This window comes from Somniosus microcephalus, chromosome 7 (assembly GCF_052327205.1).
Source record: "Somniosus microcephalus isolate GS21.2 chromosome 7, FLI_Smic_1.0, whole genome shotgun sequence".
Taxonomy (NCBI): Eukaryota; Metazoa; Chordata; class Chondrichthyes; order Squaliformes; family Somniosidae; genus Somniosus; species Somniosus microcephalus.
Genome location: NC_140993.1, coordinates 204,902,168 through 204,928,824, shown reverse-complemented (window position 1 = coordinate 204,928,824; position 26,657 = coordinate 204,902,168). Strand labels below are relative to the sequence as shown.

At 46.3% G+C, this 26,657-nt stretch overlaps 1 protein-coding gene across 5 annotated transcripts in view; it reads left to right on the top strand.

The window, feature by feature from the left end:
• vps41 (VPS41 subunit of HOPS complex) overlaps positions 1-26,657 on the top strand; it is a 278,435-nt gene that overhangs the window by 244,653 nt on the left and 7,125 nt on the right. For all 5 annotated transcript variants that reach the window (XM_085993373.1, XM_085993371.1, XM_085993375.1 and 2 more), the window contains 4 exons: positions 7,270-7,407; positions 9,752-9,806; positions 19,798-19,938; positions 25,436-25,572. In XM_085993373.1, the coding sequence (XP_085849499.1) occupies positions 7,270-7,407; positions 9,752-9,806; positions 19,798-19,938; positions 25,436-25,572 (471 nt within the window). The remainder of the gene's footprint in view (positions 1-7,269; positions 7,408-9,751; positions 9,807-19,797; positions 19,939-25,435; positions 25,573-26,657) is intronic.

Here is a 26,657-nt window from a genome sequence, read left to right as displayed (position 1 = left end):
GGTCTGGAATACAAAGGGGAGGAAGTTGTGCTTCATTTGTACAGAGCCTTGGTCAGCATCCCCCTGGAGCGCTGCATTCCGTTCTGGCCACTGTACTCGGAAGGATATATTGGCCTTGGAGGGGGTGCAGCGCAGATCCACCAGAATGATACCAGGGCTTAGAGGGTTAAATTATGAAGACAGGTTGCACAAACTTGGCTTGTAATTCCTTGAGTATAGAAGATTGAGGGTGATCTAATCTAGGTGTTTAAAATAATAAATGGATTTGATGGGGCAAATGCAGAGAAACTATTTCCTCTGGTGGGGAATCAGGAGCAAGGGGACATCAACTTCAAATTAGAGCCAGGCCATTCAGAAGCAAAATCAGGAAGCACTTTTTCACACAAAGGATGATGGAAATCTGGAGCACTCTCCCCCAAAAGGCTATGGATGCTGGATAAATTGGAGCTTTCAAGACAGACAGGTAGATTTTTACAAAAGCAAAATACCGCAGATGCTTGAATCCTGAAATTAAAACAGAAACTGCTGGAAATGCTCAGCAGGTCAGGCAGCATCTGTGGAGAAAGAAACAGAGTTAACGTTTCAGGTCGCTGACCCTTTGTCAGAACTGGAAAAAGTTAGAGATGTGACAGATTTTAAGCAAGTGCAGGGAAAGGGGGGAGGGGAGGAAAGAACAAAAGTGAAGGTTTGTAATAGGGTGGAAGGCAGGAGAGATTAAATGACAAAAGCAAAAGGAGATGGTAATGGGACAAGTAAAGAAACAAAAGCTGCGTCTAGAAGAGGTGTAAATGGGAATAGCAGAATCATTAACAGCTGCCATCTGAAAAAATAGGAGCAGAGGTTATGGTCAAAAATTGTTCAACTCGATGTTGAGTCCAGAGACACTAAAGTGTCTAATCGAAAGATGAGATGCTGTTCCTTGAGCTTCGTTAGAACAGTGCAAGAGGCCGAGGACAGAGAGGTAAGAGTGGAGCGGAGGTAGATTTTTGTTGTGTAAGGGATATGAAACAAAGTCAGGTGAATGGAGTTGGGGTGCAGATAAGCCATGATCTAATTGAATGGTGGAGCAGGCTCGATGGACTGAATGGCCTATTCCTGTTCCTATAGTTCCAATGAGGTTTATGAGGTATCCTAACCGATCTAATCCCCATTCTACTTAACCACGGTCATGTGATGTGCTTGGCTCTGGCTATAATACACGGCAACAGTCCACCCGTGTACAGCTGCCTTATTGCATGTGCACAACACAGAAGGTGGCCATTTGGCCCATCATCTCTGTGCCAGATCTTTGCCAGAGCAATACAAAACTAATAATCCCACTACCCTGCTCTCTTGTATCTTCCTCTGTTCCTCTGCTTAAAATATTTATCCAATTTTCCCTGGTCTCTACCTCAACTACTCACTGTGACAAAGCACTCCATGGTCCAGCAACCTTCTGTGTAAAGACATTTTACCTAATCTCTCTCCTCACTCTCAGTTCCAATTTTATTATTATTTGTTTTGGATTGCTCTGGCAAAGATGTGATGGGCCGAATGGCTGCCTTCTGTGCTGTGCACATGCAATAAGGCAGCTGTACAAGGATGGACTGTTGCCTTGTATTATAGCCAGAGCCAAGCACATCACATGACCATGGTTGAGTAGAATGGGGGTTAGACCAGTTAGGATACCTCATAAACCTCATTGGAACGATAGTTCCTGTAATGGCTCTTAGTGATTTGGGAACTCTTAGAATTTGTCATCAGGTGGTTAGTTGCATGGAGATCACAGCTTGTGTCTCAATCATTAAAAACTTGTGCTGTGAGAAAAAGGCATAGTGGTTAGCACTGTTGCCTCACAGCGCCAGGGACCCGGGTTCGAATCCGGCCTCGGGTGACTGTGTGGAGTTTGCACATTCTCCCCGTGTTTGCGTGGGTTTCCTCCGGGTGCTCCGGTTTCCTCCCACAGTCCAAAGATGTGCGGGTTAGGATGATTCTTAAATTGACCCTTAGTGTTAGGGGGATTAAATATGTGGGGTTACGGGGATAGGGTGGGATATGTGTCGGTGCAGGCTCGATGGGCCGAAATGGCCTCTATCTGCACTGTGGGGTTTCTGTGATTTCACTATTGCATGCTTCAACAAGGTTTATGTATCACTCTCAAAGCTTGTAACAAGAAGACAAACCTAATGATTTCCAATGTACTCAAAATAAGAGGTGACTGCATTTCATCTGTTTCCAAAATGTGGCTGGAGTGCGGGTCCCATGAAGCTTGCTAAGGGCCCAGAAATTCCGTTCGCAGGCCTCCCACGGGCTGCGATCTGGAAATATCTGCGCCTGGACCGGAGGGCTCCCGGGAGGCGCAGAGTTTCGTTGCTGGGCTTCTCCAAACTGCCGGTGCGCAGGGCCCACGTATCCCAGAGGCGCAGGTGGTTCGCAGCGTCCCTGGGATCACGTGGGCCATGGGGAGCCAATCCGAGAAAGGAATCTCCCTTCATACATTTGACAGGAAGACCTGTCAAATATATGAATCGAGATCACCCCCAAAACATAGTAGAAGTTCAAATAATTTTTTTTTTTTAAATCACATTTTTAAAATGACTTTAAATTACATAAATTAAGCATTTTAAACAAAAAAATTATTTTTTGAAAAAAATAATTAAAGTTTTTAACGGGGCTAAAAATAAATTTACCTTTCTTTAAAGTATTTTTAAATGATAAATCAGTGGAAATGTTTTTTTTTACTTTTTTCAACTCTTATCCTGGTAAAAGCAGGCCTTGTGCCTGCTTTTACCAGGCGCAAGAATTGTAAGTGTTTTCTGCGGGCGGAGGGTCTCCAAAAAATGGAACTCTCCACCCGCAGAGGCCCTGCTCTCGGGCAGGTGTAGGATCTGTCAAGAGCTTTCTTGACCGATCAGAAATGCCGGTTTCCAGCGCATGTGCAGTGCATGCCTAAAACCAGTATTTCTGTTGGCCTTACGGGTGAGTACACAGCGCGTACCCACCCCTAGGGAATGGAATTTCTGCCTCAAGATGTTTCTGTTTCCCTGCTTTGTTTCTATACTGTGTGCAAAAGCTAGATTTTCGTTAATATAAGTAACTATGGGAGACAGGAATAAAATGATTTTAGGCACAAGACGAGAGATGTTAGTCAATCTGTAGTTTTGAAGGGAGACTTAAGATAATGGCACTATTTCTACTGGTGCAGGGAAGACCAAGGAGATTTAAAATCATGAAGGGTTTTGATAGGATGATATAGGGAAGGACTGTTTATTCTGGTAAGAGAGTCCGAGTCAAGGGATCATCACATTAAAATTGTCACTGAGAGTGAGGAGAGAGATTAGGTAAAATGTCTTTACACAGAAGGTTGCTGAACCATGGAATCCTTTGTCACCTGAGAGTAGTTGAGGTAGAGACCAGTGCATCTTTCAAGGGAAATTGGAGAAATACTTTAAGCAGAGGAAGATACAAGAGAGCAGGGTAGTGAGCTTATTAGTTTTATATTGCTCTGACAAAGCTGGCACAGACACGATCGGGCGAATGGCCGCCTTCTGTGCTATGCTGTGCAATAAGGCAGCTGTCCAGAGTGCAATGCACAAGTTAGATCTTAAAGAAATTAAATTCCAAGTCAGGATTATCTAGCTAATTTCATATATGGATAGGGTGGAACAAGGCTCGTGTGAAGCATAAACACTGGCATGGACCTGTTGGGCCAAATGGCCTGTTTCTGTGCTGTACGTTCCATGTAACTCCATTTTTAAAAAATTTGTTTATGGGATGTGGGCGTCACTGGCCAGGCCAGCATTTATTGCCCTCGAGAAGGTGGTGGTGAGCCGCCCTCTTGAATCGCTGCAGTCCGTGTGATGAAGGTACTCCCACAGTGCTGTTAGGTAGGGAGTTCCAGGATTTTGACCCAGCGATGATGAAGGATCGGCGATATACTTCTAAGTCATGATGGTGTGTGACTTGGAGGGGAACTTGGAGGTGGTGGTGTTCCCATGCGCCTGCTGCCCTTGTCCTAGGTGGAAGAGGTCACGGGTTTGGGAGGTGCTGCCGAAGAAGCCTTGGCGAGTTGCTGCAGTGCATCTTGTAGATGGTGTACACTGTAGCCGCGGTACTCAGGTGGTGGAGGGAGTGAATGTTTAAGGTGGTGGTGGGGTGCCAATCAAGCGGGCTGCTTTGTCCTGGATGGTGTCGAGCTTCTTGAGTGTTGTTGGAGCTGCACTCATCCAGGCAAGTGGAGAGTATTCCATCACACTCCTGACTTGTGCCTTGTAGATGGCAGAAAGGCTTTGGAGAGTCAGGAGGTGAGACACTCTCCGCAGAATACCCAGCCTCTGACGTGCTCTTGTTGCCACAGTATTTATGTGGCTGGTCCAGTTAAGTTTCGAGTCAATGGTGACCCCCAGGATGTTGTAACCCTACTGTAAAGATGCAGGTAACGATGAACATAATGTTAGTAACATTTATAATTATTGTAGAAATGATGATGAAGAAATGTAGTTTAAGGAAGTCAGTTTGTAATTGATATTAATCAGTGTCTCAGGTGCTGCATGAACATCTCAAATTAAAATGAAATGGAGTATAATATCAGTGTGTTACACATTGTAAACTTGGAGGCCTTGGGGGGAAACATTCGGTTGATTTGCGCCTCCTGTTATAACTGGGCACAAAGCAACTAGCACCTGGGCACGGCGGTGCTAATGCCTCCCGCCAAATTCAGCGGGAGGTTAGCGGCGGCGGTAACAGTTAGCGTCCCGCGATGATGCGCCGCCGGCAATGACGTCATCGCCGTGCGCAGCGCCCTGGCCGCGATCTTTGGTAGCGCCCCCTGACTTATCACACAGACACACAGAATCCCCACAGTGCAGATAGAGGCCACTTTGGCCCATCGAGCCTGCACCGACACATATCCCACCCTATCCCCGTAACCCCATGCATTTAATCCCCCTAACACTAAGGGTCAATTTATTATAGCCAAATTAACCTAATCTGCACATCTTTGGACTGTGGGAGGAAACCGGAGCACCCGGAGGAAACCCACGCAGACACAGGGAGAATGTGCAAACTCCACACAGACAGTCGCCCGAGGCCGGACTTGAACCCGGGTCCCTGGTGCTGTGAGGCAACAGTGCTAACCACTATGCCGAACGCTTCCCTCTTGGGGCGCTACCAGTGAATTTCGGCCGCGGGGGTGGTAACTTTTACGCGCCCTGGCAAAGTTAGCGCCCCAAAGGGGGCGCGACTCAATTTTGCTCCCCTGTGCTTGAATTTCAGCACAATTCACCAGAAAGTGGCCAAACCAGCACAGAAGACCAAGGAATTTCAAATGCACATTATGTTCAGCGCAAATCGAGTTTCCGCGATCTTTGCGCTACTTTAAAAAATATTACACTAGAAGCTGGATCCACCCACAAAACTGGCCACACCTCCAGATCGAATGAATCGCCATTGGGAGTTTCCACTAATTGTGCTGGTGTTTAAAGTCATGTTCAGTTATTTAAAATCGGGTTACTCTCAGCTGGTGGACTAGACACTCTGATTAAAATGCTTATTTTTTGTGATCAACCCAGTTTCAGCTGTATTAATCAAACTGCACCAAGTTATCACTCTTAAATATATCAAGATATATTTTTTAAAGCAAATTTTTCTCCAGAAGTTTACGCTCTAAAATGCCGATCAATTGCGCTGTTTCATGGCAGATTTTGCATTCAGCGATAGGCAAATGAGTTTGAGCGGAAACTTGAAAAGGAACATTTCACAAAACTAGTGTAAATTTTGATCAAATTGCGCCCAAAGCTAAAACTCTACGCCAGAGTGTTCTCTTGCTTGTTGCACATTCCGGGGGTGGCTTGCTAATGTGTCACTACTATTTAAATTGCTTGTTGCAGGAACTGAGTACAAAAAAAATTGAAATTTAATAAAGACTTCCACTTAGAGTGTCCCAAAATGCTTCACATACAAAGAATTACGAGGTGTCAGCCATGGCTCAGTGGTAACCCTCTCGCCTCTGTCAGAAGGGCGGGGGGTTCAAGCCCCATTCCTGAGATTTGAGCACATAATCTAGGCAGTACTGAGGGAGTGCTGCATTGTTGGAGATGCCGTCTTTTGGATAAAATGTTAAACCCCGTCTTATCTAGGCAAACGTAGCAGCCATTTTACACACATCAATGTCCTGCAAATGACTGAGATGCATGGCTAGTTAAGCCATTTTTGACGGTGGTGGTTGAGAGTCGAATGCTGGCCAGGGCACTGAGAGAACTCCACTGCTCCTTTTCAAACAGCGCCTTGGGATCAGTAATGGGTCACCTGAGGGGGCAGACGACGCCACGATTTGGAGCATGCAACAACTCAATCGAGGAGTTTACTCCTCCACTTACTTCCTGCTAACTGATTGTTTCATATTAAAACCTATAAAATGAAATCGGTCTTGTCTTTCTGTGTTCCGGGGCAGTGGTCGTGTTCATATGGGACATTTATCCTTTTGTGACTTACTCATTGCATTATTCCCAAGTTTTATTTTACAGTGGATGCCAGGACTGTTGCGGTTTAGTATGTTGCAGTAATAGCAAGAGCAGAAAATACAGGAAACTTTGGTTTATCCGGAAGTTGTATGTCCGGAAACCTCAATCTAACGGCAGAAATCAGCAGCCGTTTTGTTAGGTTTTTTTTCTTCTAGCATTTTTTTAAACAGTCAGTCTCTGGAAAGCCTCTCTGAAGCTGTTGCTAAGCTACAGAGACGCTTCCAAGGTATGGGCCGACTGTTTACAAGCTGTTGCTAAGCAACAGTGTTTGTTGTCAGATACGGAGATGAAAACCTCCGTATCCTTCAACATTAGCGCTGGTCTGTCCGGAAGTTTTCATAGATCGGCATCACGCCGGTCCTGTTGGTGCCGGATATCGCGAAGTTTCCTGTAATTAGGTTTGGGTGACATTGCAAACCATGAACATAATGTGAATAGCCCCCATGTTTTATTGCAACCTTCGAACAGAATTACAGCCTTAAAATTGCAAAGTTCTGTCTGTTACACACATTACACCTATTCCTTTAAGTGTGTTGATCTGTCGCCTCCTTCATCATGGTCTTGTTTTCTGCAAGCTCTATTGAGAGAAGTGTCTGAGTATGTGTTTCTTATCAGTATTTGCTGTGTTACTGTTCTCATCTTGGAGAGTGTAATAATGAAAAGAATTGGTGGATGCGAAACTTATTTAATTTAATTTTGTTTTAAAGTTTTATGTCTAGCATGTTATACAGTTGTGTTACAACCACTGCTCTGTGCTTTCTTTAAACAGTATTTGCATAACCTGTTCAAGAGAGATCACCATAAAGGACAGCAGTTCCACGAACAGCAGATCAGCCTGTACGCCGAATATGATCGACCAAACCTGTTGCCATTCCTGAGAGACAGCACCCATTGTCCACTAGAAAAAGTAAATCTATCTTGGTAGCTCTCTCTAATGTGTCTTACTGCAAGAATGCTAGTGTTCTCAAGTGGTTATCATTGTGCAATGCAAGGACTTCAGTTGGTTGTTAAATGGCACGTGCAAGAGAATTACATTACGTAGAACCTACAGCACAGGAACGGGCCATTCAGCCCAACTGATCTGTGCCGGTGTTTATATTCCACACGAGCCTCTTCCCCCTCTGTTCTCTTCTCCCTTCACACGTATGGATTAAGCCTCCCTTAAATGTATCCGTGCTACCTGCTTTAACCACTCCATATGGCAGCGAGTTCCACATTCACACCACTCTCTGTGTAGATAAATTCCTCCTAAATTCTTTATTTGTTCTGTTGTGGCTATCTTTTATGTATGCCCAAATAACAACAGAAAACGCTGGAAAAACTCAGCAGGTCAGGCAACATCCGTGGAGAGAGAAACAGAGTTAACGTTTCAGGTCGAAACCCTTCTTCAGAACTGAGGAAAAAAGCAGGAAATGAAACAGATTAAAAAGCACTACAAGCCCACTGACTCCCACAGCTACCTGGACTACACTTCCTCCCACCCTGCCTCCTGTAAGGACTCTATTCCATTCTCCCAGTTTCTCCATCTCTGCCGCATCTGCTCCGACGATGCCACCTTCCACACCACTGCTTCCGACATGTCTTCCTTTTTCCTCAACCGAGGATTCCCCTCTACAGTGGTGGACACGGCCCTCGACCGTGTCCGTTCTATCTCCTGCACTTCTGCCCTCTCCCCTGCCCCTCCCTCCCGGAACTACGATAGAGTTCCCCTTGTCCTCACCTTTCACCCCACCAGCCTCCACATTCAACGGATCATCCTCCGCCATCTCCAACATGATCCCACCACCAAATGTATCTTCCCCTCCCCTTTCAGCATTCCGTAGGGACCGCTCCCTCCGAGACACCCTAGTCCACTCCTCTATCACCCGCAGCACCCCTTCCCCTGGCACCTTCCCGTGCAAGTGCAGGAGATGCAACATCTGCCCTTATACCTCCCCCCTTCCCACTGTCCAGGGCCCCAAACACCCCTTCCAGGTGAAACAGCGGTTTACTTGTACTTCTTGCAATCTAGCATACTGTATTCGCTGCTCACGATGTGGTCTCCTCTACATTGGGGAGACCAAACGCAGATTGGGTGACCGCTTTGCGGAACACCTCCGTTCAGTCCGTAAGGGTGACCCCGAGCTTCCGGTCGCCTGTCATTTCAATTCACCGCCCCATTCCCACTCAGACCTCACTGTCCGCGGTCTCCTGCATTGTTCCACGGAAGCTCAGCGTAAGCTCGAGGAACAGCACCTCACCTTCCTATTAGGCACTTTACAGCCTTCTGGACTCTATATCGAGTTCAACAATTTCAGATCATAACCTCGGCCCCCGTTATATTTTTATATATTTTTTTTATCCACACTTTTGGTTTGTACCTTTTTCCTTTTTTTTTTCTCTCCCACATGGCAGCTGTCTTTCACTCTGCCAGCGCATTTCACACTTCATCTGGAGCCATCCTTTGTTTCTTTACCTGTCGTATTACCATCTCGCCTCGCCTTGAATATCTCTTAATGCCTCTTCACCTCTCAGACCTTCCCTTTTTGTTCTTTCATCCCCTCCCCCATTTCCCAGCCCCCAAACTGGCCTTTTAATCTGCTTCATTTCCTGTTTTTTTTCTCAGTTCTGAAGAAGGGTTTCGACCTGAAACATTAACTCTGTTTCTCTCTCCATGGATGTTGCCTGACCACCTGAGTTTTTCCATTTTCTGTTGTTATTTCAGATTTCCAGCATCCGCAGTATTTTGCTATCTTCTATGTATGCCCCTTGTTCTGGATAGTGTTGGGGATAACTGCTCTCAGCATAGAAGCAATGGGGTGAAATTGGGCTTCAGCAGTAAGATTGACGCTGGAATAGAAAATTGAGCTGAATGTAAAACGGGTTGCAATTCCCTATTGCTCGTTCTCCACTACCACCATGACCAATTCCGCCCCCCCCCAAAGTGTCCTGTGAAGCTTTCTCCTGCAACATTAGCTTCAGCTCCTGCTCACAGGAATTCACCAGCTGAGCACCCATCGAGTACAAGAAGGAAACCAGAAAGATCAGATTTGGTTTGTGTGAGACACATTCCCACAGCCGAACCCCTCCTGAGAAACAAACTTCATCTTTAAACTCAATGGGAAAAGTATATAAAATGTAGGCATGTGCAGCTTCGTAGCGACATTCCAAACCGTCCCCTTCCCTGAGGAGAAAAAAAGAGCAGGCGATGTATGACTCCATTATTAATGTGAAGTGACAACAGGCTTGATCATTCTTTTTTCCACCCACAGGCCCTTGAAATTTGTCAGCAGCGAAACTTTGTCGAAGAGACCGTTTTTCTCTTAAGTAAGAACATTTCTGTTGTTGGGCGGTGGTGGTGGGGGGCGGCGGTGGCGGGGCGGAAGGGCTCTCTGGAGATGAACTGTGTCTGTACAGGACTGACTGGCTGATCTGTTTGAAGGGAAGGGGCATTAAGTAACTCTGCTGCCACGGACATTGGCCCAGAAATTCGGGTCGGAGGCTTCCCGCGGGTGCAAGCCCCCGACCTGCACTTACCTAGCGCGCCAGCCGTTGAGCTGTGGGCCTCCGTGGGATTCCGATCCTGGGCCTGCTCCAGCTGCTGGCGCGCAGTGCTTGCGTATCCCAGGGGCGCAGTTAGTTCGAAGCATCCCCTGGGATCACGTGGCCCATGGAGAGCCAATCGTAGCAGGGAATCTGTATTCATAGATTTGACAGGAAGACCTGTCAAATCTATGAATACAATTCAGCCCCAAAAATAACTAAAACTTCAAATAAATTTAAAAAAAAACACATTTTTAAAATAAATTACATAAAATAACTATTTTAAACTAATTTAAGTTTTTGAAAAAATTAATTACTGTTTCTAACGGAGCTAAAAATAAACTTACCTTTCTTTAAAGTATTTAACAATAATAAACCTGTGGAAAAAATGTTTTAATTTTACTTAATTCACCACTTACCTTGTTAAAAGCAGGCCTTGCGACTGCTTTTTATAAGCGTAGCTGCTGGAGACTTACCCTCCCGGAAAAACCTGGGGAAAAAAACGGAAGTTCCAGGCGTACGCGCTGCCTCTCCGGCGCACGCGTTCGACCTGTCAACCCCTTCCTTTAAGGGAACGGAAGTTCCGGTTTCCCGCACATGCGCAGTGCATGCACGAAACTGGCACTTTCGTTGGGCCTACGCGTGAGTACCCAGCGCGTACTCACCCGTGGGGACCTGAATTTCTGGCCCATTAATTTAATATGCGAAGACAAGTCCAGCAGAATACTTCACATTGTTGCAGCTGAGATGCAAAAGTGATTTTCTCCATCACAACCAGTGCTGCCAAGTTATTTCAAACAGTCCTGGAATGTTACACAATACAAAAGAACTACAGCCTGCGAGTAATCTTTGGACTGTGGGAGGAAACCTCCGGGTGCTCCGGTTTCCTCCCACAGTCCAAAGATGTGCGAGTTAGGTTGATTGGCTATGATAAATTGACCCTTAGTGTTAGGGGGATTAAATACGTGGGGTTACGAGGATAGGGTGGGATATGTGTTGGTGTAGGGGTTACGGGGATCGGGTGGGATATGTGTCGGTGCAGGCTCGATGGGCCGAAATGGCCTCTTTCTGCACTGTGGGGTTTCTGTGATCTGTGAATAAGCCCCAGAAATTAAACCAGCCAAAGTACTGAGACATACTGTGGAGTATTGTGGTTACAGTGGACCATTACTGGTTCTATTCTGCAAGAGTAACCTTGAAAGTTGATAATAGATGTAAACAAAACAATGAAGATGGTTTATTGTAATCTCAACCTAAAAGGAAAAGCATTAATCTGGGGGAAATTTCCCCTTTTCCATTAATCCCAGTGTATATTGATTGTCTTATTTTATGGTAAACACTTCACCTGACGAAGGAGCAGCGCTCCGAAAGCTTGCGATTTCAAATAAAGCTGTTGGACTATAACCTGGTGTTGTGACTTCTCACATTTGTCCACCCCAGTCCAACACCGGCATCTCCACATCATGCCCTCTACTGGCCTTTTGTTGTCAATGTATAGACATGACAACAAAAGCAGGGAGATGCACAATTTGACTCTGATTCCTGGAAAAGGTTTATATAAAGTGACTGGGCTCGTAGTTCAGAGTAAAACAGTATAAAGCATTGATGCACCAAAGTACTTTGCCATGGACAGATGCAATATGGATTTAGCCCAGCAATTACATCCATGGTTATCTCCTGTTCTTAGCCAGCCCATCAGGGAGACACTGAATTAAAATCAAAAATTAAGTTGTTTGGGCTCTAGTAGTATTGATAAAGGACTGGATGAAGGTTCACCTTCTCAGGCAGAGATTGGAGCATGGCAGAAGAGAATCTGAGCAGATGGCACAGAGTGGGGAAAAAGACTGTGAGCTCATCGTGTAGCTTGAGATTGGGTTAAACTCCGTAAACTTTAATATCCTAAAATCAAACTAGTAGTACAGACTCCACCACTTGCATCATGCTCACTTATCGCGGGCTGCCGCCTGTGTCGGGCAAATGGCGCTAACCATTTGCCAGTAACATAGAAGTCAATTACGAAGGCGCCGCTTATACCATATTAAACGCACCAGTCATCTCGTGCAATTCAATAAACTCTTCACACCTCCATGATGGGCGAAACCAAATTATGATCCATCCAAAGCATTAATCATCTGTACTTGTCGATTTAAAAGCGGCACACTGGTAACAACTACGCGAGGCAGTTGGCAAATGGAGACTTCAGGCAGCTTCAATCAGCTGTTCACACTGTTAACAACTATGGGAGTTATTTCATGCTGCAGCCTGTTATGGATTTACTGTCCACTATGTATAGCGGGCAAATCGCGCTAGCAGGAAGGTGCCCACTCTATGGGGACTGTAATAAGAAACTGGTTCCACAGGTTGACAACTCATTAATGAGGGGACATAGGCTGGAGATTCTCACCCTGTCGGGCTGTCTTAGTTGGCTCCAAGTCAGAAGGTCGAGGGTTAAAACCGCACAATCGAGGCTGACATTTCAGCGCAGTATTGAGGAAGTGCTGCATTGCCGGAGGTGCCGTCTTTCAGATGAGACGTTAAACCGAGGCCCCATCTGACTGTTGAGGCCTGCGCACTGAGCGCCTTCCCCACCGTTGACGTCGGCCGGATCGGCTTCTGTGCCACCGGAAAGGGTTAATTAATAACCTTGCCGTAAAGGGGCCTTTAGGGAAGAGTGACCATAATATGATAGAATTTTATGTTAAGTTCGAAAGTGATTTAGTTAAATCCAAAAATAGGGTCTTAAATCTAAACAAAGCAAACTGCGTAGGTATGAGGGGCGAGTTGGCTACGGTAGATTGGGAAACTACATTAAAAGGTATGACGGTAGACAAGCAATGACTAGCATTTAAAGAATTAATACATAATTTACAACAAATACACGTTCCTTTAAGGCACAAAAACCCCACAGGAAAAGTGGTCCAACTGTGGTTAACAGAATTTAAAGGTAGTATTAGATCAAAGGAAGAGGCTTATAATGTTGCCAAAAAGAGTAGTAAGCCTGAGGATTGGGAGCCATTTGGAATTCATCAAAGGAGGACCAAGAAATTGATAAAGAAAGGGAAAATAGAATATGAGAGTAAACTAGCGAGAGACAAACTGTAAAAGCTTCTACAGGTATGTAAAAAGGAAAAGATTAGCAAAAGTAAATGAGGGTCCCACAGTATGATGTCATCATTCGTGGCGCTTTTAAAGTGTCTAGAAAGCTTCTCAACCTCTGCAGGCTTCTCAACCACTCCTGCAGAATGGCAGAGGAGCCTGCACCAGCTGCTGCCAGCGGCCGAGGCCGAGCAGCCACCAAATTCGACCAAACGTCACTGGAGACACTGATCGATGGGGTGAGGGCCCACAGTGAGGTCCTGTACCCTCGCTCAGGGAGGAAGAGGCCTCCCACAGAGACCAAGGATGCCTGGATGGAGGTGGCTGCAGAGGTCAACTCTCTGGGAGTCACCCGTCGCACCTGGCTGCAGTGCAGGAAGCACGTCCATGACCATCACCACACAGGGAAAGTAAGTACGAAGTTTCCATCACCCTCAACCTGATCCCCATTGCCTTTCCCCAACAGCACTCCGCTTCAGCAATCTCTTCCTCCACATCCCACTTCACAGTCACATCCATGCACCCTTACCCATTCCCTATCTCTCTATGCTCACATTCACATAACTGTTCCACCATGCAGCCCTCACACTGCCTCTCACTCTGATGCTTGGAACACAACTGACAACACACAGGGAGGGCCCTTGGTCTTGCAGCCTCACAACATCTATGTCTCCTTCTAAGCAATCTCTACACTCACTCCTGCACTCTCACTCAAACTCCACTTGTCTCTCTCATTGCAGGAAAAGAGAGCTCACAACAGGCGAGAGCGTGCGAGGACCGGAGGAGGACCACCCTCATTCGCCCACCTGAGCCCCTGGGAGGAAGCGGCGCTCAAGATTGCTGGGGCTGACGTGCCTGTGGATGCTGGGGAAGGAGAGACCGGAGCAAACCCGCAAGCTGGTGACCGAATAGTTCCCCATCTTTCTCATTGACATAGCATGTATTGCTAAAATGATTCTGAAGCCACGTCATTTGGACTTATGAGCATATGCCAAATCCAATGTGCAAGTAGCCTTGCCATCACATCTCTAACTCTTTCCTTTACTCCCCCACAGGACCATCCGGAGCCCCCGTCGCCAGTGCCGAGGAGGAAGAGGCTTTGCAGCCAGACTCCTCAGAGGAAGCTCCAACCTCTGAGGGCGCAGCGTCAGCAGAAGTAAGCACACCCAGCACCAGCGCAGACACTCCCACCTCGGTGGGACATTCGGGACATAGAGTAGAGTTGTCACCTGGTGTATCACAGCTCACAAGTGAGCATCAGCAGATTGTGGAGACAGGGACAGCAGTGGAGAGTCCTCGTCAGAGGGCGCAGGGCTCTGCCAGCTCAGCTCAGCTCCATGTCAACCCTATGCCTCTGGGTCCATCCGCAAGAGAGGATGTGATGGATCTCCATGCACAGATGCAGGAGTCTCTGGGAGGTTTTGTCTCCATGGTCGCTGCGAGTGTGGAGCGAATGGAGGAGTCCATGGCGAGCATGAGCAGAGCCTTATTTGAGTCAGTGGCACATCAAAGCATCACCACGGAAAGGATGGCTACCTCCGTGGCAATGCTGGCTGTGGCCGAGGAGAGGAGGGCTGTGGCCGAGGAGAGGAGGGCTGCGGCCATGGAGGAGCATAGTCGCCAGGGTGTCAAAAACATGGTGAGTGCTCTGAATAGAATGGCATCTCTTGAGGAGCGATGGGCATCTATGGAGCACCGAAACCAGACCTTCATGGAAGTCCCTCTGAGCAGGACTTCCAGTGCTGAGACAGGTCCCCATGGCCCCCCTGATGTGCAGCAAGGTGCTCTCCAGCCACTTGCAGGCGCTGAGGGGGAGCTGACCCATGAGAAGGAGGTTGTTGGCACACCTCAAGGAAGTGGGGGCTCCTCTCCAGGCGCGCTCACTTCCATGCCACTTCAGAGCCCTCAGTCAGAGCCCCGCCAGAGTCCACACCCCAGTGAGATAGGAGTCTCGAGCCCTGCACAGCCGCAGGCGCAGCAGACTGCTGGCGAGCCCTCACAGGCTCGCCACCCCAGAGGACGCCCGCCAAAGGTGTCGAGACAGGAGCAGCATGAAAGTGAGCAAGGGGCCTCCACATCTGCTGAAGCCACAGGGGTACCACTACGTCGGAGCACACGTAAGAGAAAAATAAAGCACCACTAATCACAAGGGTAGTCACTTGGGTGAAAAGTCTTGTAAATAGTTTTAATGCCATCAGTTTCCTTTACATAAAAAATCTGGTGGTAACTGCTGCAGTTATGACGTCTGTCATTTGGCGAATGGGGATATCACATAGAGGCCTTAGGATAACTTGCAGATGTCAGCAAGCTGGTCAAATAGGTAGGAATGTGCAGGCATGGGCCACTGTCCATGGTCAGTTAAGAAACAGTGAGGCTGCAGTGTTTGATGTACCAGGCTACGCAAATCTGCCCAGGATGAGTGCGTTCCTTGCATTCCGCCCAGCAATGTTCTCGTGCGCTGGTCTCTTCTGGCCTGTGCTGCCCCAGGTGGCTGAGCCGCAGCCTGTCGCTCCTACTGGTGCTGCTGTTGTTGCTGGTGCTGCTGTTGCTGGAGTTGCTCCAGCCTCCTCTGCTGTTGGAGATCCTCTAATGCCAGGAAGGGAAGGAACAAAAGGCCTCCCATGCTTCTGGCAGATGCCTCCGTTGAGGAGGTGCTGAGTTAGGGAGGTGAGAGGGGCTTCTCAGGAGCTCACACTGGAGAAGTGTGTGAGGCTCCAACCTTCCACAGCTGTGCATAAGCGTTCAACAAGTAGCCCCAAGCCTGCAACAGCAAGGTCCTTGAGCATGCAAATGCTCTCCGTTTAAATCTCCGCTTTCCCGAATGACCTGCAGCTGAGAGCAAGCAAGCCGGGATGCTTCACGCCAGATTTCATCAGCGGGGTTCCCTGCAGGCGTGTTTAGCGTGGGGAACCCTTGAAAATAGCAAGGGCCCCTTAAAATGGGATTAAACATGCCAATAATTGCTGATTAGGGTCCCACCGGCCATTCCTGTCAGCGGCGGGCGGGACTGATTTGGGTCGCACAGAAAAGGCGGTCTGAAAGTCGGATGGGGCGGGGAATCAGGCGAGGGGGTCGCGACCCCCTATTTCTGCGATTTTCGGACCCCGGCCGCCTGAAAACCCGGCCGACGGCTGCCCGAAAATCTGGCCCTTTGTGTCTGTCTTCACGGAAGAAGACACAAAAACCTCCCGCAAATAGTGGAGAACCAAGGGTCTAATGAGAATGAGGAACTGAAAGAAATTAGAATTAGTAAAAAAAAAAAAAAAAAAAATAGTACTGGAGAAATTAATGGAACTGAAAGCCAATAAATCCCCTGGACCTGATGGTCTACAACCTAGGGTTTTGAAAGAGGTGGCTATAGAGATAGTGGATGCATTGGTTGTCATCATCCAAAATTCCATAGATTCTAGAATGGTTCCCGTGGATTGGATGATAGCAAATGTAACCCCACTATTTAAGAAAGGAGGGAGACAGAAAACGGAACTACATCAGTAGTAGGGAAAATGTATTATTAAGGACATGGTAACAGGGCACTTCAAAAATAATAAGAGAATTGGGCAGAGTCAGCGGATTTATGAAAAGGAAATTGTGTTTGACAAATCTGTTAGAGTTTTTTGAGGTTGTAACTAACAGAATAGATATGGGGGAACCAGTGTGGTGTATTTGGATTTTCAGAAGGCATTCGATAAGGTGCCACACAAGAGGTTATTAAACAAAATTAGGGCTCATGGGATTGTGGGTAATATACTACCATGGATTGAGGATTGGTTAACGGACAGAAAACAGAGAGTAGGAATAAACGGGTAATTTTCGGGTTGGCAGGCTGTAACTAGTGGGGTACCGCAAGGATCGGTGCTTGGGCCTCAGCTATTCACAATCTATATCAATGATTTGGATGAGGGGACCAAATGTAATATATCCAAGTTTGCTGATGATACAAAGCTAGGTGGGAATGTAAGTTTTGAGGAGGATGCAAAGAGGCTTCAAGGGGATACAGACAGGCTAAGTGAGTGGGCAAGAACATGGCAAATGGAATATAATGTGAAGTAATCCACTTTGGGCGAAAAATAGAAAAGCAGAGTATTTTTTAAATGGTGAGAGATTGGGAAATGCTGGTGTTCAGAAGGACCTGGGTGTCCTTGTACACGAATCACTGAAAGTTAACATGCAGGTACAGCAAGCAATTGGGAAAGCAAATGGTATGTTGGCCTTTATTACAAGAGGATTTGAGTATAAGAGTAAAGACATCTTACTGCAATTATATAGAGACCACACCTGGAGTATTGTGTACAGTTTTGGCCTCCTTACCCAAGGAAGGATATACTTGCCATAGAGGGAGTGCAACAAAGGTTCACCAGACTGGTTCCTGGGATGGGGGAGTTGTCCTATGGGGAGAGATTGAGTAGACGTGACCGATATTCTCTAGAGTTTAGACAAATGAGAGGTGATCTCATTGAAACATACAAAATTCTTACAGGGCTTGACAGGGTAGATGCAGGGAGGATATTTCCCCTGGCTTGGGAGTCTAGAACCAGGGGTCACAGTCTCAGAATAAGGGGTCAGCCATTTAGGACTGAGATGAGGAGAAATTTCTTCACTCAGAGGGTGGTGAATTTTTGGAATTCTCTACCCCAGAGGGCTGTGGAGGTTCAGTCATTGAGTATATTCAAGACAGAGATCGATAGATTTTTTGATATTAAGGGAATTGAGGGATATGGGGATAGTGCAGGAAAGTGGAGATGAGGTAGAAGATCAGCCATGATCTTATTGAATGGCAGAGCAGGCTCGAAGGGCCAATGGCCTACTCCTGCTCCTATTTATAATGTTCTTATGCGCCGTCGTCTACAAAGTAGCCGCTGGGTAACTGAGGCCTCGCTCACTGATGTATCTGGATGATGAGGGGGGGAAACCGCAGGGTACAATAAGAAGCTGCTACAGTAGGACTGGGAACCGGGCTGAAAGAGGCAAAGCTGCAGATGACTACTCCTTTAATTAACCTGATCCGTTAAAAGCTTTTCCCTTTATGCTTTGTTTCCTCAGTGTCGCCTTCTGTTCGATGAGGTCTATGGCTGGCAGGCTAGAAGAATTACATAGAATTTACAGCACAGACTATGCCGGTGTTTGTGCACCATACGAGCCTTCTTCTAGCTTACTTCATCTCACCCTATCAACAGATCCTTCCATTCCTTTCTCCCTCATGTGTTTATCCAGCTTCCCCTTAAATGCATCGATGCTAATCACCTCAACCACTGCATGTGGTAGCGAGTTCCACATTCTCACCACTCACTGAGTAAAGAGGTTTCTCCTGAATTCCTTATTGGATTTATTAGTGACAATTTATATTTATGGCCCTTAGTTTTGATCGCCCCAACTACTGGAAAAATCTTCTCTACGTCCACCCTATTGAACCTATTCATAATTTTAAAGACCTCCATCCTTCACCCCTCAACCTTCTGTTTTCCAGAGAAAAGCGCCCCAACCTGTTCAGTCTTTCCTGATAGCTGTACCCTTTCAATTCTGGTATCATCCTTTTTGCACTTTCGCTAGTGCTTATATATCCTTTTTGTAAAATGGAGACACGAACTGTGCACAGTACTCTAGGTGTGGTCTAACCAAGGTTCTATAAGTTTAACATAACTTCTCTGCTTTTGAAATCTGTTCCTCTAGAAATGAGCCCCAGGGCTTTGTTTGCACTTTTTTTATGGCTTTGTCAACCTGCATTGTTACTTTTAATGATTTGTGAATCTGTAATCCTAGATTCTTTTGCGCCTGTATTCCATTTAGACTCTTATTTTCCAAGGAGTATGTGACCTCCTTTTTCCTCCAACCAAAATTTACCACCTTACACATCTATATTGAAGTTCATTTTCCACTTACATGCCCGGAAAAGTTCTGCAGATTTAACTGTCCCTTTTGGAGCTCTCCAGTTCGAGAACCAGATTTGACGCACTCTTTTATAAACCACAGGTGAAAATGCCGGTTGCTGGTTCAGTTGTGCAAGTATCTGGCTCTCGTAGCAAAAGTCGCCAATTCTGTGGATATTGAGATGGGGAGGAGCCGCCAGAGCTGGGAAGATACTCGGAATATCTCGTGTTGGAGAGATGTTCGTCCCAGATCCTTGGTTTCCTAACTTTGCTTTTGGTCTCTTTTAATAACCTAGTATCTTGCTCTTAAGTTAAGATTTGCATCTGAACCTTTTATTTCTGTTATGCCAAGATTTAAAAATACTATTTGCTGATAAAACAGAATCTTCAGTATGCACGGAAATGTCTTCATTGGCTGCAAAGCGCTTTGGGACGTCCTGAGGACGTGAAAGGCGCTGTATAAATGCAAGTTTTTCTTTTTGGCCTGCGCTATGGATGGAAACGTACCTTTCTCCTGATGAATCAAGTTTCCAGAGTACCTATTCTAACAGGGACTAACACCTATCAGATAATCAGTGGAGGTTCAGTTACCTGTTTTACACCCCCGTCCCATTTTTTCCGTTGAAGTCAATGGAGAAGAAAATCAGACTGGAGTAAAACGGGCGGCCCATCTGCTACCACCTGTTTTTGTCCCAGCGTGTTAACTTTTAAATCTACCCCACTATCATTCCTGATGGCGCAGAGGGAATAAAATGTTGGGATTAGTGACTGGGTCTCTCTGGAACTGAAGTTTAATGCTTCTTTTTCTCTTACAGGTAGAATGGGTAATAGCCGGCGAGCCCTGCAGATGATAACTGAGGAACTGCAAGATGTAGACAAGGCCATTGAGTTTGCTAAGGAACAAGATGATGCTGAGCTGTGGGAGGACCTTATCTCCCATTCCATTGACAAGCCACGTATGTAAATGACTTCAAATAATCAGAAATATTAGACAGCTTGCTGATATTAAATAATTCACTGTTCTGTGCTGAAACCCTGTCCAGGCACTTGCAACGGCACTTTCAAACTCCCAACTGCTGGCCTATGGCCCTCCATTACCACTTGTGAAACTGTCGATCTGCTCAACCACTCCCTCACTCCACCTTCGATGTCTGTGTCCCCAGTAAAACCTTTAATCACTCCCTTCATGTTCGTTCTCCTCTGGTGTGGTCCCCATCTTTGCTCCCTCAAGTCCAAGGGCGTATCTGCTGCACAACTGGCTTAGTCAAACATCGCCAGATCTGGCTGGACCACATCAAACATCCGGTTCCTCACTCTCCTCTGTCACTGCTGGACTCCAGGATCACCCGGAGAGTAGATAAAGCTGGTAACTTTTCTCCTCTACCGACAGTCTGCTTAGACCCCTCTCCCCTACCCTCTCCATCCTCACATCCAACAACAAGTGCAAAAGGCTCATGGACTTATTTATCACTAAGATTAAGACCATCTGTCTCTGCTTCTTTTCCTTCCCTTGCCCACCAAGCCAAACCTTTCTACTTGGTGGGCAAGGGGGAAAGGAAGAAGCAGCTGTGAAGTGGGTTTTTCTCTAGTTTCCTTCCCATCTCCCCTCATGCTCTCTCTGAGCTTAACTTGTCCATGCGACCCACCTCCTGCTCCTTTGACCCTATTTCCACGAAACTGCTGACCACCTAACTTCCGTTCGTGGTCGCCATGCTAGCTGACATTGTAAATGGTTCCCTCTCTTCAGGTACTGTCTTTTACCCTTTCAAAACAGGCGTCCTCTTGCCTTCTCTTCAGAAAACCCATCCTTGATCCCACTGTTGTTGCAAATTATCGTCACATCTCCAATCTCCCTTTACTCACATGTTGCCTCCCAAATCCGTGCCCATCTTTCACGCAACTCCATGTTTAAATCTCTCCAATCGGGTTTACGCCCCTATTACAGCACTGAAACAGCTCTAATCAAAGTTACAAATGATATCCTATGTGACTGTGACCATGGTGCACTATCCCTCCTCATTCTTCCCAACCCATCTACAGCTTATGACACAGTTGATCACAGCATCCTTCTCCAATGCCTCGCCTCCATTGTCTAGCTCAGTGGGACTGCCCTTGCCTGGTTCCACTCTTACCTATCCAATCATAGCTAGAGCATCTCCACAAATGGCTTCCCTTCCTGCACCCATGTCGTTACTTATGGAGTGTCCCAAGGATCTATCCTTGGCCCCTCCACTTTCTCAGCTACATGCGGCCCCTTGATGATATTACCCAAAGACATGGGGTCAGTTTCCACAAGTTTACTAATTACACCCAGCTCTACCTCTCCACCTCCCTCGACCCTACCACTGCCTCTGTGTTGTCAGGCTGCTTGTCTGACATCCAGTCTTGGATCAGCCTCAATTTCTTCCAGTTCAACATTGGGAAGATCTTCAGCCCCCACCACAAACCCCAATTTTCTTCTCACTGATCTCTTCGTCCTCTCCGGCCACTGTGTCAGATTGAACCAAATGATTTACAACTTCAGCATCCTATTCACCCCTGGCCTGAGCTTCTGACCCCATATCCTCTCCATCACCGAGACTGTTTACTTCCATCTCTGTAACATCGCCCACCTCCGCTCCTGTCTCAGCCCATCTGCTGCTGAAACTCTCACCTCTAGACTCGACTTTTCCAATGCTCTCCTGGCCAAACTCTCATCCTCCATGCTCTGTAAACTTCAGCTCATCCAAAACTCTGCTACCTGTATCCTAACTTGCACCAAGTCCCACTCGCCCATCACCCCTGTGCTCACTGGCCTAAATTGGCTCTCGGTCCCCCAACTCCTCCAATTTAAAATTCTCAATTTTAAATTCCTCTCTCTTAAATTCCTTCATGTCCTTGCCCCTCCCTATCCCTCTACTTACATACAACTCCAGAACCCTGTCCCCCCTCCAAACTATCTGGTCCTCCGTCACTAGGCTTTTGTGCATCCCCCCTACCTTCATAGCAGTGTTGGTGGCCGTGCCTTCAGCCGTCTAGGCCCTAAGCTCTGGAATTCCCTCCCTAAACCTCTCCACCACGCCATCTCGCTCTCCTCCTTAAAGACACTCCTTAAAACCCACTTCTTTGACCAGGCTTTTGGTCTCCTGTCCTCATGTCTCCTTCTGTGGCTTGGTATCCATTTTTGTCTGATTATTCGCATGTGTAGCATCTTGGGAAATTTTTCTACTTCAAAAACGCTAAATAATTGTTGTTTGGGGAAAACAGATTTGACAAGTGACCCCTGTTCAGTGCAATTTTATCTTCATTCATTTATTTATCTTCACTTTAATTAATTGCTATCTAAGAGAATTTAATCCCAATTAATGCCCATGGTTATCTATGGAGCCCTTTGCGAGACCAATTACAGGCCAGCCTCAAGCCACTAGTGGTTGCTACTTGACGACTGAATTTCCCAAGCATAGTAAACTCTGCTCTATAAAGCTCAACAAAATTACCAAAGTGCTGCGGGAGGAAAAACAATACCTTTATTTTCATCTTTGCTCTCGTGCTCCTCTCAATTCTATCTCCCTTTCAAGTTGTATTTTGTACCCTGAGCATAACTTTCTGGTTTCTCATACTGAGTGATGTAAAATAAAACCAACCATTACTGATAACTTAAATAACAACAGAAAATGCTGGAAGACCTCAGCAGGCCAGGCAACATCCGTGGAGAGAAAATAGAGTCAACGTTTCGGGTGAAAACCCTTTGTCAAGACTAAAGAAGCGCAGGAAATGAAATAGATTAAGAGGCCAAGCTGGGAGAGAACAAAAGAGAATAAGAGACATTAAGAGGTATTCAAAACGAGACGAGATGGTAATCGGACTAGTGGAGACAAAAGACGGCTCTAGATTACCATCTCGTCTCGTTTTGAATACCTCTTAATGTCTCTTCTCTTTTGTTCTCTCCCAGCCTGGCCTCTTAATCTATTTCATTTCCTGTGCTTCTTTAGTCTTGACAAAGGGTTTTCACCCGAAACGTTGACTCTATTTTCTCTCCACGGATGTTGCCTGGCCTGCTGAGTTTTTCCAGCATTTTCTGTTGTTATTTCAGATTTCCAGCATCTGCAGTATTTTGCTATCGCATTACTGATAACTTCGTATTTTGCTTTAATTGCTCTTCCTCTCTGGCCTCCTTCCTCCTTACCTTCTTCCCCTGGATGGTCCGCTGAACCCTACCTCTGCCATCTTCTCCAACTCAGTATATATTCCCCTGCCCAGCGCACTACCATTATCAATGATGGAGCAACTGAACTCTGGAACTCTCTCTAACCCTCTTCACTTGCCTACCTCTCTCCTCTTGTCTTAGATTTGGACTTAATTATTCAGTAACTGTAAGTGTCTTCTCTGATAACAATCCACCACTTTTAATAACATTTGCCAGGTCTTTGATAATTAAAATGGCAGTAAGCAGATTTCCTGAGGGGACCCACTAAAAAAAATTGTAATAAGAGGCTTGTTCTTTTAGCATTCTCAGATGGTTGCTTCCTCCGAGGAAGTCACCCGTTTAGTCTGCCGGGTGTACCATATGTGGCTACGGTGTTGTATCCTATTAAAGGCTGTAACAGTCGCAGGAACTGTTCTCGGGCTGTGTGATGCACATCAAAAATCCCTCCATTTCTGGGCAATAAAACATGTGTTAGCCAATTTGCTCTCGAGTCGAATTTCTAATCAAACACATTGTGATTGAGATGATGCAGCAGCTTCTCATTCACCCTGGTTTCCATGAGCTTGGAAATGATCAGTAACGTAAATAACTTTGAGTCCACAAGCACCTGTTCCAAGGTTAGTAGTTCTATCAAGTTTTCTTTTTCAAACATGCGGTTTTATTGTCACTTGTGAAATCTGTATAACTGGTTAGGTCATGGTATAACTAGACTCAATCAGCACAAATGTACTCTTACATTTTATCGAGATGGGTCTTGGTGTATGGACCTGTACGTAGTCTTGAGTGTGAGTATAGTAGGTTGTGTATTGATGGGTAGCAAGATTGAGGTTGCCTCTAGTTCATGGATGCAGGCTGAGCTGGCAGAGACAGGGTTGGAATATCTTGGTAACTGGGTGCCAGTAGACCACAGCAAACTCCTCGGTCAAGCTTTTAAGAGAGATGTTTAACTTTGTGTCTGATTTGGATTTGGCTGATTGGACCACTGTACTTCAATGCAACTTTTGGTATCTGACATTTCAGCAAATACAATTTCCAACATTCTCACCTTATCCTCTGCGGAGAGGCACTGGAGTTGGGCCTAATATCTGAAAGAGATTTGACTGCCTCCCATAAAGCCTTGGAGCCTGTCTGGAATTGTGCAGTTTGGAGTTCATCTTGGAATTGAGCCTCTGGCTAGCTAATTACTAGGTCATTCGATATTCACTATCCTGCCTTAGACTGGTTGTCTGATTTCCTTCTACCTCCCAAAACATTTCCTCCCTTTTTTGATCAGTTCTTTCATCTTTTAGTGAGGTAAGGGACGGATCCAATGCACGTTCTGTTTGGGTCTGAGCCGGGTGGGGAGATGGAGAAGGGAGTGCTAACTATATCTACATTGTGGTGTAGGCAAGTTAAATCTTAGTAAGTAACTAATTCATTTACCAAAGAATTCTATGCTTGAATTTGAATTTCTCTAAATTATTTGCAAAAATTACCAATTTGAAATGGCTATGCTGCCGCCAATGTATTTATTCCTTCCTGGAATTCAGTGTGTGAGAAAATCCTTTATTACACTGACGCGTGGCCTTTATTAATGTGCAGAAGGTGACTGACGGCTGGGCTGACAATGTCCTGAGTGATTGGGGGAGCATTCTGTTGTTAAAATTATGCATTCACTGGTTGCTTAAATGTAGTTTTGGCTCTTTAACTCATAATATCGAAAATGGAATTGTTCAGTGTACAAAAAGAATGAAGCACCTGGTAATACTGCTGCTCTTTCTGTGTGGGGACAAAGTTCAATTACAGTTTGACCATATGTGGAGTTCCCGGCCTTCCAGTGATTGCCTGCATTCTACCCAGGACGCACAGTTCAGGCCATGGCATTTTGTTTTAGGCCATGTGATCTGTCCTTTACAAAATGTCTTCACCTCCCCATTTACAAACGCCTTCATATAAAAACTATATGAAGCAGAATCTGAAATGTGTAGGCGGGTGAGGCTAAGGCTGTGTAGCCGCTGCCCGCCCTTGTTCCGGGTACGCTTGAGGAAAATGGGAAATATGACGACTTTATTTCCAAGCAGTTGCTAATTGTGTTTTTTATACTAGCCTTGAAGGATAATTCATCATTTAAAAGTGCTAATATTTTACAGGATTGGATGGGATCCGAGATGTTGTGATTCAGTGCTTGGGTTAGACATTGATTTGCAGCTGGCTGGCACGTGAATATTGTGCAACGGGCCAGTCACTGAAGCTGCCTGCTAACGAGCACGTCTCTCCCACCCCTACAGCATTTATAACTGGACTGTTGAACAATATTGGAACCCACGTTGATCCAATCCTCTTGATCTACCGAATAAAGGAAGGCATGGAGATCCCTAACCTGCGGGATTCACTAGTGAAGATCCTTCAAGATTATAACTTGCAGGTCAGTATTGGAAAAAAGGGAAACGAGGAAAAATAGCATGGGGCAGAATTCCCATAGGGGTTGTCCCCATTTCCTGTAGTAACTTTGGCGGAAAATTGGCAGCTACCTCGGAGGAACGGCCCAAAATGGCCGTTGACACTGTTGCTCCCTGGTTTCCACTGATCTTCTCCGGAAGTTGTGACAGGAGATGCAGAGAACCCCTGCGGAGATTCTACCCCTTGTGTTGTTCCAAAGTCAAGGTTACCATTCTCGTTGTATGACTAACCTAATGGCTGCATTTAGATAGCATTAATTCTTGCATACGTATCACATTTTGATGAGGGCACAATGCAACTGAATCATAGATTGTGTGAAATAGACATTCTAACAACTGTAAATGACTTTCAGAAGTTTTTAATTGGGAGGCGCTTTGGCACATCCTGAAGGCTGCAGATGGATGGGGAGAGGAGACTGACGGATGGGAGCACAGTGCTGTTTGGGGAGAGGAGACTGAGCTGGGAACACTGTGGGGTTTGGGGAGAGGAGACTGACAGGTGGGAACACAGTGGGGTTTGGGGAGAGGAGACTGAGCTGGGAACACTGTGGGGTTTGGGGAGAGGAGACTGACAGGTGGGAACACAGTGGGGTTTGGGGAGAGGAGACTGAGCTGGGAACACTGTGGGGTTTGGGGAGAGGAGACTGATAGGTGGGAACACAGTGGGGTTTGGGGAGAGGAGACTGAGCTGGGAACACAGTGGGGTTTGGGGAGAGGAGACTGAGCTGGGAACACTGTGGGGTTTGGGGAGAGGAGACTGATAGGTGGGAACACAGTGGGGTTTGGGGAGAGGAGACTGAGCTGGGAACACAGTGGGGTTTGGGGAGAGGAGACTGAGCTGGGAACACTGTGGGGTTTGGGGAGAGGAGACTGACAGGTGGGAACACAGTGGGGTTTGGGGAGAGGAGACTGAGCTGGGAACACTGTGGGGTTTGGGGAGAGGAGACTGACAGGTGGGAACACAGTGGAGTTTGGGGGCCTGATGGTTTGAAAGGTGCCAATGGAATTTTGAGTCCCATTCTCTTGAACTCCATTCGCCGACAAGGCTTTT